General features: G+C 48.6%; 1 protein-coding gene across 2 annotated transcripts in view; it reads right to left on the bottom strand.

The window, feature by feature from the left end:
* The window catches only part of BPIFB4 (BPI fold containing family B member 4), a 28,387-nt gene extending 11,554 nt beyond the window's left edge, over positions 1-16,833 (bottom strand). Inside the window, exons 1-12 of one of the 2 annotated variants that reach the window (XM_077872739.1) lie at positions 16,722-16,833; positions 15,045-15,168; positions 14,109-14,171; positions 12,812-13,331; positions 11,769-11,873; positions 10,819-10,962; positions 9,434-9,497; positions 8,923-8,983; positions 7,636-7,727; positions 5,853-6,056; positions 4,327-4,380; positions 1,373-1,543 (exon numbers count right to left, since the gene is read on the bottom strand). In XM_077872739.1, the coding sequence (XP_077728865.1) occupies positions 1,373-1,543; positions 4,327-4,380; positions 5,853-6,056; positions 7,636-7,727; positions 8,923-8,983; positions 9,434-9,497; positions 10,819-10,962; positions 11,769-11,873; positions 12,812-13,331; positions 14,109-14,171; positions 15,045-15,150 (1,584 nt within the window). In that variant the 5' untranslated portion in view covers positions 15,151-15,168; positions 16,722-16,833. The remainder of the gene's footprint in view (positions 1-1,372; positions 1,544-4,326; positions 4,381-5,852; positions 6,057-7,635; positions 7,728-8,922; positions 8,984-9,433; positions 9,498-10,818; positions 10,963-11,768; positions 11,874-12,811; positions 13,332-14,108; positions 14,172-15,044; positions 15,169-16,721) is intronic. The other variant, XM_077872740.1, reaches the window with a different exon arrangement.
* Between the last annotated feature and the right edge of the window lie 922 nt (positions 16,834-17,755).

The following is a 17,755-nucleotide window of genomic DNA, read 5'->3' as shown; positions in this document are numbered from 1 at the left end:
AACTCCTTCCCCCACCAAAAACATAAAATAAAGTAAATTAGTCTAATGAAAAAAAGGAAGCTCCAACACATTCAGGTGATGTTACTGCTAATAGTAACAATTATTGGGATGATGGAGTGGGAAGGGGCCAGACCAGGCAGGGCTGGAGAAAAGTCATGGCTGCATCTTAGGGGCACTGGAGAGTCATGGCAGGGCTCTGAGCTCAATCATACAACATTTGGGCGATTGATAGAAAAATTTTCACACCGTAGGGACTAATCAACAAGGGGCAGCCATTTCCATTCCCTGGATGAGAACCAACCCTTTTAATCTGGCATCTGATGATGCCCAAAAATGACCCCCAACACACCGTAACTTGGCATGCTCTAGCCAAGAATACCCACTTCCCAGATTAGAGGTGGCTCATTTAGTCTTGAGCACTGGGAAGAGAGACTGAGAAAACATAGCAGAGGGAACAGAACCCCAAGTGTCTGAATCTAAAGGTTTAACCACTGAAGGGGAAATGGCATTTAATACAGCACATTGTTTCAACAAGTATTTACTGAGCATCTACTGTGTGTGGGACCCTATGCTAGGCTCTGAGGATCCTGTAGTGAATAAGACAATTTGCCTCTCTGCCCAGCAATAAACTAACAAACACATTGTATAGTGACAGGTTAAGAACCAAGTAAAGCAAGGGTAGGAGAGAGAGAGAGAGAGAGAGATGGGAGGGAAGGGGAGGGGAGGAGAGGGGGTATTTTAGATAATTGGTCTTGTGAAAACCTCTCTGGGGAGGTGACATTTGAACAGAGACCTAAAGGAAATGGGAAGTGAGTAATGAAGAGACCTGGGGAAAGAGCATTCCAAGTGGAGGAAACAGCATATGCAAAGGCCCCGGGGTGGAGCTCCACCTGGCATGTTGGTGAAATAGCGAGGAGCTGAAAGGTAACCAGGGATGATCTAGAAGAATTTTATGGGTTATTGTTAGGGGATTGATTTTTGTTTCAGGGTTGAAAGGAAATATTTTGAGAAAAGGAGCCACATGATTTTAAGAGGATTCTTCTCTATGAAATAACTGGAGATTATTGTATTTGTATTTGTCTCCTGCTAGGTACCAGGGACATGAGAAACTTATGGCATGACAGGTTCTTCTCCAAGTATCTTACTAATGCCCTGCTGCCATCCCCACAAAGTAGAGGAGAAAATCAAGCCCAGAGAGAGGGAGTGATCCACCAAAGTTCACACAGCTAGAAGTGCTAAAGACTGGATTTCAATCAGATCATTTGGCCCCGTGTTGCACTTGTAGTCACTATGGTTGGTATCATGGAGATTTGAAGGGATCTGGGGACTCAAGAAAATCACATGGCACCCCCCCCCTCCCCCCGACACTCACCACATCAATGAGGCAGATAGTGGTCTCAACGTCATTGGGCTGGGAGACCATGACCTCAGAGGTGGCAAACACCTTCACCAGTGCCTTGTCCTTCTGCAGCGTCACCGAAGGTGGGTTTGGCACCTGGATCCTGATGGTGAGTGGGCAGGACTCAGGGTACTGCTGGAACACCTAGGGGTGGACAGCAGGCCTGAGTGAGTGGGGCCCCGGGTAGTGAGGGTGCCTGGTGGGTCATCGGCCAATCTCTAAACACATGGCACAGGGTCTCACATCGGGCACCTTCAGATCCAACAGCACTGCTCCAGCCCTACACACCACATGCAAAGACTCTTACCTGCTGCTGGGTTTGGGCAGGGGGCTGCCCTCTCTGAGCCTCTCACATAGGGTTACTGGGAGAATTAACTGTGGGGGTGACAGCAAAGCTCTGAGCTCAACGTCTGATGCCTGCAAATGCTAGAATCTGCTGCCGAGCAAGATGTGTTCACCTGGACATTCATGATTGTATCAAATCATTGCAACAGTTCCACAGGGTATTTTTTCTCCATGTTACAGATTTAAAAATTGTAAAAAACTGATCAAAAAACTGAGGCTCAAGCAAATTGTCCAAGGCTACCAGGAGAGCTGAGGTTCCCACACAGGAGTATGTCACTCAGAAGCTCAGGGCCTCCCTCCCCTCCTGCTCCCTCTGGATACCCCACTTGGAACAGAAAGTCCACAGTTTGGGGTGCCTCACAGTGAAGTCTCAGAGCAAGGTGTAACCTACCTGGATTTGCTGGGGTCTCAGGAGACCCACTACAGGAAGAACCTGAGCCTGTTTGCTGCAAATGGACTCCCCAAAAGCTAATTAGCTAAAGGAATAATTCATCAGACAATCAGTTCCCATATTTGCTAAATAATTGCTTTACCAAAAAATTTACTTTAAGGAACACTCTTTTTTTTTTTTTTTAAGATTTTATTTTTAAGTAATCTCTACACCCAAAATGGTGCTCGAACTTACAACTCAAGGTCAAGAGTCACATGCTTCTGACTGAGCCAACCAGGCGTCCCCAAGAAACACTTTTCTTAAATATATTAAATGAACATAAATATATGGGAAAAACTACACAGTTACTTTAAAAAGAAATTCATATAAATGGAAACTTCCGTGTGCAATGAGGCAGTGTGAATCCTGGTCTTGAGAAGACTATTCATTTTCTTGAACACATTCAAGGTGAAATTCTTTTGAACAAAGCCTTTTGATTGGTCTGTTGGCCAATCGGGTAAATTCAGTCAAATAACCACTCAGTGAAGTCACCCTTTGGTAAAAGGGCTTTTGACAAATCAATAATTTGGTGACTTGTCTTTTCACAAAGGGATTTTCAGGATAGCTGGAGGGGCCTAGCCCAACATACACTGTTTCCAACAATTAGCAACAGTGGAGAGGTTACCTCAAACTCTGCCCCCTGCAGCAGGAGACCCAGGATGCCCCTCCCAGCTCTGATGAAGACCCTCCTGGTGACTCCGCCCCTAGTCTGAGTCCCCTTGCTACAGACTCAGCCCCAAGTCAAGGTCTGAGTCCCTGCTCTAGCCTGGCTCTGCCACTGCCACATTGTGTGACCTCTCTGAGCCTCTGTTGCCCTGTCTGTAAAATGGATTGATCCTCTTTTCTGGCCACACTAAGAGCGGGGGTGGGGTGGTAATCAAAACCAAATAAAAAAGTGTATTATTAACTTTTTAAATAAGCTCTAAAGTGCAGTGCACGTAAGAAGTGGCCGAATAAATAAAAGGTCCAGTTGGCTGAGGGCTCTCCCCGCCTGCCTCCCAGGGCTGCCACTGTTTATGACGTTAGATCACAGAGTTCGGCCATTCAGCTTCTAACCACATGAGGGCGATAGTGACCATTTGTTGAGTTGGGTCTCCCTTCCTGAATTACTACCAGAAACAGGTAGAACAGCGAAATGTCTAAAATGGTTGTAGATTACAGCAATCCTTTGAACCTGCGTGACACTTACTACGTAAGAAGCTCTTTGCTGCCAGGTGCAGGGTAACAGGCTTGGGACCAGCGCTGGGACAAGAATAAAATTCCAGCTGTACACAACTACTAATCTGACCGGAGCACATTTGCCCCCATCCCTTTTAAAAAGATTTTGTTACTATTAACAAGAACAATAATAGTGAGCATTTATCAAGTGCCAGCTCTGTGCCTACATTCAAATCCCAGGTTCAAATCACACAATGAAGTGGGTGTTGTTATTCCCGTTTTCCAGATGAGAAAGCTGAGGCCCAGAGAGAAGTCCTTTGCCTACGATAGTGTGGTTGAGACCTGCTAAGCTAGAATTCAAATTCATCTTTTTCTGCCTCCAAAACCTGGTTCTTCCCATCTTTTTTTTTAAAGATTTTATTTATTTATTCATGAGAGACACAGAGAGAGGCAGAGACACAGGCAGAGAGAGAAGCAGGCTCCCTGTGGGGAACCCGAAGCAGGACTCGATCCCAGGACCCTGAGATCACACCCTGAGCCAAAGGCAGAACACTCAACCACTGAACTGCTCAGGCATCCCTGGCTCTTCCCATCTAAGCCATCGTGCACCTGAATGTGCTCTGTATCTGCATCTTTACATGAATTATCACCTTCATCTCCCTTACTCTCCTAGACCAAGCTGTGGAATAATCACTAGCATCCTTTTTTGACAGATGAGGAAGCCAAAGCTCAGAGATATAAAGACTCTTGCCTGAAGATACACAGCAACAAAGTAGCCAGGCTAGGATTAGACCTGTGCAGGCTAGTCCACTGCTAGAGCTCTGAGTCTTTCCATCTCAACCCTCCATGCCCCCCACTTCATAGGGATTTGGGCACCATATCTTTGTCACTACCCACCCTAGTGCTGAGTGTCTCCTCTTCTGACCCAGTTCCTGGGACAGCTAGAATGAGGGTAGGGCTGAAGACAAGGGGATACAGCTGCTGCCTCACATACCTTGGGAATCAGAGCACCCAGCGTGGACGTGGTGAGAGGAGGAAGCTCTTCAAACTGCAAGACAAGAAGGGTCATGTGAACCCTGAGGCTATGGAGACAGATAGGAGTTGCTAATGCAGCAACTTCTTAAACTTCTACACACCCTCAAACAACCCCTGGGGGCATCGTCTTCCCCTTAAAGACCCCTTAGGAGGCACTGCAAGTCCAACAACCACCACCATACTGATCACGGTAGGTCTTCTGTGGTTGAGTGGACAGGGCCAGCTACTTAAGCTCACCACAGACATGACTTTACAGAGCAGGAGGGAAGACCTGACTCTTTGTCCTCTAAACGTAATTATTGATTAAAACAAGGTGAGCCTCAGTGAGTCCATGTGCATAACCCAGTGTCCACTAAATGCATCATTCTGCCATAGCTCTGGAGAACCTATACTATTATTTCCTTAACGTTTTCTTTCAACTGACGTGCTTTTGAAAACCTCAAATACTAAAACATGGAAAGCCAGTACCATCTGACAGAAAGAAATGGCAACTGGAAGAGTGAATACAATAAAAGCAAAATAACACCATTGCATTCTGCTTGGATATCATTGTCTGTGGAGGGCTAGGGCTAGGGGTGTGAGTTCTGTTCTCTCTTGAGTTAAAAAGGGGACACTTGAAAGTGCAAGAGAAGGTTAATTATATACTAGCACCAAATGGAGACTTTCCTCTTGATGGAATCAAGATGGGCACAATTCATATGCTGTTTTTTTGGAGAACATATTATTCTTAGCAGATACACACAAATTTATGGAGTGAAATGTCATGCTTCCAAAAACATAAATTGCTCAACAATAGCTAGGTAGCTAACTAGATGATAGATAGGTTAGATAGGCGGATGAATGAAAGGATGGATGGATGAGAAGATGGACAGAGAGAAGGATAAATGGGTGGATGGATGGATGGATGGATGGATAAGTAGGTGGGTAAATGGGTGAGTAAGCAGATGGATGGATTGGTATATAGGAAGCAAATATGGCAAAATGACTGGTGAATCTGGGTGAAGGATATTTGGGCATTAATTGTAACTTTACTGAAGGCTTGAAATTTTCATAAGAAAAGATTTGGAAAGAAAATTATTCTAGATTATACCTTATTCTTACATGTCATTTCATTTTTTAATATCAATGTTTACCAATTTATCAATGTTTACCATTTTAAGCACTTATATTGGGATACATATATAGGAATATATATTGTGCTTTTAAAAAAAGATTGGCATAAAATTAAATAGAACTGAATAGGGAGCAACTTTCTCATCATATGATTTGACATTACTTCATGCCGTGGGTGTGAATCAGCTAACATCACTGTAGGCACCATGCTTTGGTAAACACTGACATAGTCGATCTATGAGTGGGGAATGGACTGTCTACTACTGTTGCTGCTTTAAAGCAATTTCCCCAAGCCTGTGGGAACTAGACAGGATCAACAGGGAGCTGTCTGCTGCCCAGCCCAGCCCACCTCTCGATGGCGCCATGACTCACCATGCCGTTGGTGATGTCAATATCCAGTGCCCCTTGCTTCTGCAGGAGGGCCAACACCGAGCCCAGGAAGTTGGCAGAAATGGCCAGTTGTGAGTTGGTGTTGTCGCCCATGGGGGGCAAGTCTGGCATCTTTTGTCTGGGACTCATGGCTGGCCGCCCCAGAGGGTAGTCAATGAGCTCTCCTCCAGCCTCCCCAACCAGAGTCTGGGGAAGCAAAGAAGGAAGGGGTCACAGGGGAGGGTACAGGGAGATGAGTGGAAGAAGAGGCTGAGACTGGGGTAAGGTCCCGAATCTGCCTCCAGGCAGCCTTCCTCGATTGAACCCACTGGGTCTGAGTTTTCTTTTATGACCCCCATGTCTTCTTCATTTGTGATGGAATGGAACCTCTTGCAGTTCTCACTTTACGACCACTAATAATAAATACATCCTTTGCTTTAAATACATGTGTGACATAGATTCTTCCTCCCTCAGTCCTGCTAAAACGAGTCAGCATGTTTACGGATCTGCAAAATGCCATGGCGTATCTGCTCTCTAAAGACCAGAACTTTCCATGGACTACAGGTATTGTGTGATCTGACCCCCAAGGGATTTCACCACTTCACAGAGAGCCACTCTGTCCCTCCTGCCCTGGGCAGTCCCTGCCACCATCTCACTACCCCCACCGTGGCACCTTCCCACACACTATTCCCATCCCCCACACTCTTCTCTTGTTATGGCCCACTTCTGTGGCAGGTCTTAGCTTAAGTGTCACTTCCTCCATGAAGCCCTCCATGACCTCCCTGGGTACATCATATCTCCTTGTTTTAGGCTCTGATATCCTGGGACCCTCTTTCACCACACTCATGATCTTTAATTGTGTATTCGTTTGAGTGACTCTTGGATGGCTTATCCTCTCCAATAGATTGTAAGCTCCATGAAGGCCAAGATTTTATCTTGCTCACCATTGCACCTCCAGCCCCAGCCCAGAATCTGGCAAACAGCAGGTATCCAACAAACATCTCTTGAATAACTATTGTTTATGAATATACTAGGTGTGATGTATATAGGTGCACAAGAATGCTGTGTATGTGGCAGCATGGGTGTGCATATGCAGGTCTGTAACTGATGGAGCAAGGGGAGAAGCACTCATGCTGGTACAGCCCAGGGGAGGTACACATGCGTGTGTCCCATGCACAGTTAGGAGCCAGATTCAGTGGTGTGCTGGAACCAGCTCATGCCAGCTCAGAAGCTGTGACATTCTATGCATGTCTTCCCAACACTTCATTCAGTGATATCAAGTTGGTAGCTTGAAATTGGCCACAGTAGCAGTATTTAGATCATGGAAATCAGCAAATGCTACAAATTGGGACTTTTTTTAATCATGGAGAGCCAGATGTTAGTACTTATCACTACTGGCCAGATTCATTCCTCCTGGAAACCCAATCCCATAGTAGCAGAAGGTAGATTGCCTGGGCTTAGATCCCAGGCTCGCATCTATTCACTGTATGACCTTAGACAAGTGGCTTAACTTCTGTGCCTCAGTTTCCTCAATAAAAGTTCACCTTATTAAGTCATACGGTTGCTATGAGGATAGCCTGAGTTAATCTACATAAAGCACTTATAATGTGCCTGGCAAGCAGTAAGTGTTGGCTGTGATTGTTTCCTGATGTGGCTCCTAGGAGGTCCTCAAGTCATCAAATGAGGGCTCTGTTCGAACATTGTTTCCCATAAACTGAGTAGAAGCCCATGAGCCTGACGCTCACACCCGGGCCCACCTCCCCTTGCCCCAAGCCCCGGCACTCACATTGAGGTCCAGCTCCAGAAATTCACCAGTCACAAGCGGGAGGCTGGAGAAGGTATACTGGACACTTCCCAATATCCCCAGAGGAACCAAAGCTGTAGGGAAAGATAGAGGTCACAGGGAGTCCCCTTGACCCTCCAAGATGCCTTCCCTCCTTGTGCCCCAAAGCAGGCAGTGCAGCAAGGTTCCAGCTCCAGACAGCATGAAAAGAGCAAGAGTTCTGGGTTCACATTCCAGCTCTGCCTCTTCCTTGCTGTGTGAACTCAGGCAAGACGCTTTACCTCCCTGAACTCCAATTTCCTCCTCTGTAAAATAGGCTTAATATAACTCTTTGGACTTGAGATTCTGGATATGGATAAGCTTTGTAAACTGTGAAGTACCATGACCAGGGAAAAAGTTTTAAGGTTCCACAATATGGTGCTTAGTTGAAGCTAGGATTTCTCTGACTGCTTGTGACCAATAGCCCCATCTTTTGGGCTCTTCCTCCCTTGTTCCTGGCCACAAAGGGAGAGAATTTTACCTACCTGCGAAAGCCATCCTCAAACTGCCTAGGGTCCCCAAGAAATGGGATCACAACCTAAGGGGGCCTCGCTGCATGACTATAGAAACTATAACACCTCATAAGTTAGGTGTCTCCATTATGTTGGCCCATATGAAAGGAGATCCCTGGAACCAAGCTGTGCATGAACTATGGGGCAGGCTTGCCTTCAGGAGTGTTCACTCAGAAATCTTGCATCAACTTGACAGGATGAGCACTAGGTGTTACACTATATGTTGGCAAATCGAACTCCAATAAAAAAAATATACAAAAAAAAAATAAAAAAGAGAAAGAAATCTTGGATCATGGAGTGGTACTGGAGCCTGGTACTGAGGACCTGGACAGTCTCCATGGTGTCTCCTGCTATTTGCTCTCTAAATCTTCTGTGGGCTGAAGCCAACCCCCCCATTTTAGAGATGAGGAAACTGGAAAGTCCTTCCAAGTCCACGCAGTTGTCGGGGCAGAGCCAGGGCTCAAAGCCAGCCGCCCAGTCCCAGTCCAGAGTATTAGCTTCCGGCCCAAGTGGGAAGCTCCTCCTCCCGGGGGGATGTCTGACACCAAGGGGAAAGGCCAGGTAGCCTCTCTCTTGTGGCATCAACCACACCACGCTCCATGGGCCTATGAGAGCTCTACTGTTCCCACCATATTGGAACCTCTTCCCAGACACTCTATGTCCCCAGTGCCTTTCATGGCTGGACCCAGATCAGGGCTGGTAAATGTTGGCTGAATGAAGCAAAGCAGGAAGCACTTACAATCCACGAGACCCAGCTGGTCATTGACAAGACCCAGGACCACGTCCACAATGGGGCAGAGCTGTAGGGGGAGATGGCATGAGCATGTGATGGGGCTGGGGTGGGGGAGAGAGTGCATGAATAATGATCATAGCTAACATTTACCACCATGGGCTCCATGCTGGGCACTGACCTTTCCCAGGGGGAAGGCTCTCTCATAATCCCCATTTTATAGATGGTAAAACCAAGACTCAGAGAGGGGATATGATTGTCACACAGTTTGGAAGTGCCCGAGCTGAGAGTCAAACTAGAAACTGCATGACTTTTAGTCTCCACTTCCCTATCCCTTCACTAATTAGTCCCTCCATATTCCTCTCCGTCCTCCCCAGACTTCCAAGAACATGTCCCAGCTTCTGGCTTCCTCCATCCCTCTGGGTCACCTGCACGCCCACAGGGATGGAGGCTGGACTGTGGTCCCTCAGTCTGGGGAAAGTTTGTGCTTCTTGCTTCCTGTCTTGGGGCGGGTTCTTACCAAGTCAGGGAGGACGTTGGCCAAGACTCGGTTCACTAAGTTGTCCACGAGGTTGGGGAGAAGCCTGAGAAGAGAGGAGTGGGAGGAGGAGGGAGCTCACCAAGCTTGTCTACACTCAGGGCCCCTAGCCAGGCCCTGAACAGCAAGAACTAGAAATTTGTTTTGAAAGCCAGAAGGATGGTGGCTGGACCTGACTGGACAGGCTACCCCAGCAAATAGTTTGACTTTTCATTCAATTCATTCACTCATCTGTCCATCCATCCATCCATCCATCCATCCATCCACCCATCCATCCATCCATCCAACAAACAAATGCTCCTGGAACTCTGCAATGGGCCAGGCCCAGGCCAGCATGTTCCTGAGTTATGAGTGCAAAAGGTGCTCCCTCCTGCTCATCTGCCCCTCTAGAGGGCTGCTTGCCACAGCTTTGTGCAGTCTGTCCAAAGAGAAATGAACCTCTTACTTTATCCAAGCACCTAGCACCATATCTGGTGCATAGTAGGTGCTCAATAAGCATATGTGCAAGGGAGGGGAGGAGAAACCCTGGCCGGCAAAATGTGCTCATTTGGTCCACAAGAGGAAATGAATCGTTGATGTTGAAAAGTTTGGGATATAGGGTGGGTTCTACCAACAAGGAAACAGGTCCAGAGAAGTGGTACAGGGCAAGTTTAAGTGCATCACCCAGCTATAAACTAACTGTCCTAACCAACAAGTTAAGGGCAGAGGGAGGCAAAAGATCATAGTATTGATTCAGAGACAAGACATGTAGATGGACAGACAGACAGACTTTTAAAGCAAGACTTTGTTTCCTGAGGCCCTGCAGTGATGAGAAGGTGGCTATCCCAACACAAGGTGTCACCGACAGCTTGGTCGCTTAAAGATCCATCCTCCCCGCCCCCACTGAACACTGCCCTGTGTTTTGGTCTCCTTTTTAAGTGGATTCACACCTTATGGGGCCTTGCCTTGGTTCCAATTCTCATTGGGTGATAGGGCCCTTGAGAAGCACATGCACGTTTATCCACACATGGGTGCATGTATGTACATACATGTGGGGGCGAGAGATAATTTGAATTTAATCTGTGTACATTCAGGGCACAGACTGTTTTTCTCTTTCTGGGAAATTATCCAGCAGATACATCGGTCCACATTTAAAATGCACATTAATGGTTATTCATTGTAACCTGCTGGTCAGAGCCGAAGATTAGACAAATTGCAATGTCCCCACACCAGTGGACCGGATCAATAAACAGAGGTGCTCAAGGAACAGTGGAGGCGAGGTTTGAACTGCAGGCTGCTTCTAGAGCCTTTGCTCATGACCATCTGGTTTGTCAAAGACAGACCACTGCACCTTCCCCCCAGGCACGCCGCTGCCCACTGGTACTCACCCTCGAAGCAGCTTGACTTTAATACCTCCCAGGAGGGTGTCACATCGCTCAATAACTAGCCGAGGGTAGCCTGTGCGGTCCATGGTCAACCGCACCTTGGCCGTTATGTTCACTTCCACGGCGATGTCCAGGAAGCCAATGAGACTAGAGGAGATCATGGGGCCAGGGAGATGGTGAGTCAACCTCAACTCCAGGCAGCTCAGCTTCATTCAGTTCTACCCAGCACCTTGCCCCTTGGGCTCCATCCTTGCTATCCCTGCTTCTTGCTTTTGTGCATCTATTATGCACCTTGCTCATCTCTAGGTGTCCCAAACTGAAAGGCTTCCCCGGTCCCTCTACATCTGTGAACAAATCTGTCTCCCCCTTAGTCTATGAGAGCTTCCAAGGCTAGGAACAGGGGTGAATATATGAATTCCATAACATAAATTCTGGTTTCCATGGTGACCACCCATTGACCTAGTTTTACAGACATGACCCCGTCCCATAGGGAGAAATCAGTGCAAAAGTCCACTCCCTAAGGTCCTTTGATAAGCACATACTTTGTGGCAGGCATTATTCAGGGAAGCATTTGCTTGTCTTTCCCCACCTGTGGCCACAGCCACTTGGAAAAGGAGGTGTCAAATCGCCCATTGCAGGTGAAGACACTAAGGCTCAATGACATTAGGGGGCCGACCCGAAGTCACACAGCTTAAAAGAGGGTAAGGATTCAAACTCGAGCTGTCACTTGTCTCCAGCCTCCCAGAGTTTCACAACCACGTAGGCTACCTTCACTGCTGATGGGGACCACGAGATGACCTGAGACCGAGAGTACTGGTAACTCATTAGGTCTTACTATTCCCCCACATGATGGATGAAGAGGCTGAGGTGCAGAGAGGGGGAAATGACCTGCCCAAGATCTCCCAGCCAGGACATAGGGTGACGGAGACCCCTCTAGGGCCGAGGGTACGCACCTCTTCCCGTTGATGGCCACACGGGTATACAAGCTCAGGTAGACGCCCACGCCAGGCAGGAGCCGTACCGACACCCGGGGTAGGGTCAACTCCACGATGCGCAGCCTGCCGAGGACCCAGGGTGGTGAGATGCTGGTCACCCCCACTGCCCGCCACCCCTTACTAGGAATGTCCCGTCTCGCACCACCTCCTTCTCTGTGCTGCATTCATTCCTCCTGGCTCTAAAGAGACCTGAGGTTTGTGGATAGAACTTGGAAAACACAGAGAAGTGAAAGGGAAAGAATGCCATGGCCCATGCTCCTATTGCTTGGAGACCCACTGTTTACATCTCTATGCATTTCCTTTGAATCTTCTTTTCTTATAAAGATGCCATTTCCTCTGCTTGTACCTGCCCCCTCTTTGCCTGGTTCCTTCCTACAAATTCCCAGGTGTCAATTTAAGATCCTCTTCCTCCAGGAAGCCTTCCCTGACCTCGCCCATTATACATATCCTCATTTCCCCATGAACTGGTTACCAGTGTTATAACTGTATGATTATTTTCGGGTGTCTTTATCAAAGCCCATATACCCCATCAGCCTACAAGCTCCATGAGGACAAGAGATGTGTCTTTTAGGCTAACCACGTGGCCGCATGCCCAGTGCTGACACAGTGGCCTGCACATAGGAGGGGCGCTAAGTATTTGTTGAATTAAATAGTGAATATGAGGAGACTGGCCATACTTGAAATCATATATGTGTAATTTTAAAGCCGTGTGTGTTTTCCACTTTAACTATGATATGACCATTTTACAGATGAGGAAATTGAGACTCAGAGCAATGAAAAGAGTGGCCTAGAGTCACACACATACATAAAAAGGTGAGCTGAGACTCAAATTCAGGACTGCTTAAGGACAAGACCCAAGCCATAGAACTTGGAACTCTGAAGATGTCCAGTCCTGACACCAAGCCTTGACGAGCACGGGGCTCCCACTCCAGGGCCCTGGGGTCACCTCGTTTGTAGGTTCATCATCTGGACTTGATAGGGAGAGCCGGGCCCCTCCTTACCCAGTGATGCCCTGCACCGTGCTGAGGATGCCGCCCTCGCCGAGCACGCCCAGGACTCCGCCTCCTCCGAGAAGTCCTCCATCACCAAGGAGACCACCTCCACCGAGCAGGCCACCTTGGCCCGACAGGATGCCATCGGCTGCCAGCATGCCCCCAGTGCCCAGCAAACCACCTGGGCCCAGTGCCCCCGTGGCTACACCGGGCGGGATCTCTCCAGGCCGCAGCTCTCTCCGGTGACGCCGGCCCAAGGCTGCCGCACCTTCGGCGGACCTGTACCGCCCGGGGCCCCTGTGGCCCCCGTATGCATTCTCGGCATTGCGGTAGTCGCCGTGTCTGAGGTCCCTGATGCTTCCATCTGACTCAAGGATCTCACCGTATCTGTATTTGCCCCCCAGCTGAGCGGTGTTGTCATTGGTCTCGATGTGACCATACTTGTAATTACCGCCAAGCTGGTTGCCATTGGTATATTTTGGGGGGCGCTCTCGGACATGGAAATCGTTGTAGGGAACGCCACTGACACCTCGGGAGAATTCAACGCGTCTGTAGTCATTGTAATGGTGTCGGCCACTGCCCAAGAGACCACCACCGCCACCCAGCAAACCACCACCACTGCCACCCAACAGCCCCCTACCACTGCTGCCACCACCACCTAATAAACCTCCCCCAACTCCGTCTTCACCCCCTCCACCCCTTCCACCAAGCAGGCCCCCCAGGAGACCACCGCCCTTACCACCACCACTACCACCCAATAGCCCTCCACCACTGCCACCCAACAGCCCCCCACCACTGCTGCTTCCGCCACCCAACAGCCCCCCACCACTGCTGCTTCCGCCACCCCACAGCGCCTCACCCCTGCTGCCTCCGCCACCCAACAGCCCCTCACCCCTGCTGCCTCCGCCACCCAACAGCCCCCCACCACTGCCACCCAACAGCCCCCCACCACTGCCACCCAATAGCCCTCCACCGCTGCTACTACTTCCACCACCCAGGAGCCCACCACCACTGCTGCCTCCGCCACCCAACAGCCCCCCACCACTGCCACCCAATAGCCCCCCACCACTGCTACTACTTCCACCACCCAGGAGCCCCCCACCACTACCACCCAGGAGCCCACCACCACTGCTGCCACCACCACCCAATAAGCCTCCCCCAACTCCGCCCAACAGGTCGCCACCACTCCCTCCGCCCCCACCACCAAGCAGGCCCCCTAGAAGACCACCACCCCCACCACCTCCACCTCCACTTCCACCAAGCAGACCCCCCAGGAAAGGTCCGCCACCATCACCACCAGCTTTACCCATGGGCACCTCTCTCAGGGCTGAGCGGAGAGCATCACTCTGCTGTAGGGTGCCCGAAATGGCTGCAGAGAAGCAAAAGTTCAGTCAGGGCTTTCTCCCACAGCCCGCAGGTGCCAGCTTTGGAGCACTGCTCAGATCTCTGGCCCCACTTTTCCCATTGGTAAAATGTCGGGGTTGAATGGGAAGACACCTCCAGGCCAATCCAGCCCTGACATCGTGGCAATCTCACTAGCTGTATTTGCACAGCTAGTGCAGACCTTGACCTGCACACACTTTAACTAGATTTCTGTATCATTCACCAAACCTGGAAAGATTTTCTTCTTCTTTTTTTTTTTTTTTTTTTTTTAGATTTTCTTCTTCATCCTTCCTTTCGAGTGTTCCATACTTTAGAGCTTATAAACCTGCTAAAACAGGAATTGAAGCAGGGCTTGTCTTCATTTGCCAGATGACAAAAATGAGGTCATTTTTGTCAAGAATTAAATACAGGAATAATTACAGCTCCCACATTTAGGGCCTCCCATGTAGCAGGAACTGTGCTAAGTTTTCAAAAGGCTTTTTCATTCATCCTCATCTCTGTCCTCTGCAATGCAGCCAAAATCACATCGATTTTGCAGATAAGGGAACTGAGGCTCAGAGAATTCAAGTCTTGGACTTAATGTCACACAGTCAGTATTTGAGCCCCAGGAAAGCTGACTCCAGGACCCAAGCTCTTAGTCACTGCAGTCTACTGCCTCGGAGGTAAAGTCCTGAACATGGTGTCTTGCACACCATAAGTGCTCAGGAAATGGTAGCCAAAAGCAAAGGGGGGAATAATTTACCCATTCACCTGATGCAGAATCTGCCAGTGAGGAAGAGGGTCCTTGGGAACTTCAGAGTTGGCTGGACAGCCCTGCCCACCCCATGTCACCTCTAACCCCCTGCAGGCTTGGACTCACCATTGCTCAGCACATCTTTGGTAACCCTGAGGACAGTGTTTGTCTCTTGGAGGGTGCCACAGACAGCTGCCACACACAGAGCAGCCACACACCAGGCCGTCCACATGCTGGCGCAGCTTTTCTGCTGAGGGGACAGTGCATCAGGTGGCTGTGGCAGGGAGTCACCACCCTGGCCAGCAGATGGAGCTAGGCACCCCCCACCCCCACCCCAGAGTCATATTAAGATCCTGAGGCCCAGAGACTGGGAAATGTACTGAGGTCACATATAAGGCAGGTCCAGAATTCCCAATACCATCTTCTAAGTTTTTCAAAATGCAATGAATCTGGATACATAAAGCAGATTCATTAACCAAACTATTCTAGAGCCATGGACATCTGATTATCTCCCAAGATGACATTTCCAAATGGAACAACAGGGAGAGGGGTCATGAGGATTCCAACCAAAATAGCAAACTAGAGGCAGACAGGTTCTAGAGATCTCTCCAGCATCTACCCCTCTGTTTACCCACCAATCCATCCATCCTCCCATCCATCCATCCTTCCATCCACTCATCTTTCCATCTGTCCATCCATTTATCTATCCATCCTTCCATCCATCCATCCCATCCCCCTATCCTCTCATCCATCCATCCATCCATCCATCCATCCTTCTATCAGTTCATCAACCTGTCAACACATTCATCTAGTCATTTTTTTCAATGCATCCAGCCAGCCAGAAAACACTCCTACGTCTTTGGAGGAGACAGTTCTCCACCACGTAGTTAATATTAAGGGCTCTGTATCAGAGCTATCCGGATTCTAATCCATAGACAAGAGACTTTACCTTTTTGAATCTGCCTCCTAACCACTAACACATTGTGTTTGGTATGCAGTAGAAGCTCAATAAACTGCAGCTGTTGTTATTGTCTTGGTACTATTATTTCAGAACCCTAAGAAGTGGGTGTGGAGTGTTATGACATTGGAGGTGAAGAAGCATGCATTTAGGGGTGAGCTCCTCAGCCTCTAAGAAACTTTATTTTGGTGTCTCCATGCCCTCACCCACTTCTCTCACTCCCTGAACTCAGTCTATGCAGTTATCAGCTTCCCAGGATCATCGACTTCCCTCTGGGCCAAATTGTGAAATCACTGGCTTCAGCTCCCTTCACTTATGTACCCTCTTCCTTTTCCCAGGTTCTACTTCTCTTGAAGTTCACAAAGCCCCCAAGTTTTCCCCCACTCCCATCTACTCCCAGAATATTGGAAGCACTCATTTATACTAGAATATGAAGGACTAATATGTACACAATTTTTTTTCTGGTTCCTTACCTCATTCTAACCCACTATCTAGAAAGTTCTGTGTTCAAAGATGGATCACCACCTTCAGTTAAAAAGATGGGCTCCAGTGGAGGGATTTCTGGCAAGCAGCTGAGGGGGCTCAAAAAAGTAAAGGTATCAGGTACCCCAAATCCCTGGGAAATGTTAAGTGCAGCTCTGTTAACTCATGTAACTGGTGTGACTCAGACCCTTTTGTTGGTCCCTGAGAGACTCTCCTGACTATGTCCATATTATAGGCAAGACAACAGAGGATCAGAGCGGGGTCACCCTGGCAGGTCTCCAGTCTGAGACCCTCCTCATTGCCTCCTGAGGCCTCAGCCTCCCCCTGCCCAGACACTAAATAGGGAAGGGGCCCCTCCTTACCCCTGCAAGGTCCCTGCAGCTCAGACTTGAGAGGTCCTGTTCACGGGGCCCTCTGCTTTTGGCTGAGTCTAGTTACAGGCCAGCCTTATATAGCAGCTGGGTTGGAGCCCAGACCTAGAGAGGGAAACACCATGTAATTACAAGAGATCGGAATCCAGATGTGCTCTGCAAATTAGGCATTGAGCCCTAAAACCACAAACGTTTGCGGTTTGTGGCTAATTCTGAGAGCTATGTTCAGCCCCGGATGGTGTCACATGAGCTGAAGTTTATCAGCCCCTGGTCTAGGCACATTACTGGAGACTCCAGCTTGGCCCCCAGATGGGAGAACTAGAAACATCAACAGATGCATCTGGTTTTCAGCTCTAAGCCAGGCATTGCCTCCTCCAGATGGCCTGGGCAGCCAGAAGTCCCCCGGAACTGCATTCAGCATCAGGGTGACTGGGGTTCCAACTCAGCTCAACCCCCGACTCGCTGTGTGAACTTGGGCCAGCTGCTTTCCTCCTCTGTGCCTCTCATCATTTCCATCTATTAAATGCCTCACAGGACTGATTCGAAGATTCAGGGAGATGCATATAGGTCTGATTCTTCAAACTAGGGGCTGGTGAAGAAAACAAGTAGATGGACTTCTTTTGACCTGCAGAAGATTTTTCTCCCAATATTTCATTCTGAAATGTCCACACATATAGCAAAGTTGAAAGAATTGTACACTGAAGACCCACACACTTGTCACCTTACCCCCACCGGCTACATTTACCATTAACATGCTGTTACACTTGCTCCATCACATATTCATCCGTGCATCCAGTAATCTGTCTTCTTTAAAAATGTGTTTCAAATTAACGTGCAGAGAACTGTCCATTTCCTTTTAAACACTTCGAGTTGGATGTCAGTGTGACTGTTTTCTGTGGCTGTAAAGTTTACATACAGTGAAATGCACCAATGTTGAGTGTTTTATTTGTTGAATTTTGACAATTTTATTCAACCATGTAGCCCACACTCTTATCTCAGTATAGAACATTCCCATCACCCCAGAA

Source organism: Canis aureus, chromosome 26 (assembly GCF_053574225.1).
Source record: "Canis aureus isolate CA01 chromosome 26, VMU_Caureus_v.1.0, whole genome shotgun sequence".
NCBI lineage: Eukaryota > Metazoa > Chordata > Mammalia > Carnivora > Canidae > Canis > Canis aureus.
This window is presented reverse-complemented; position numbering and strand designations above follow the sequence as displayed.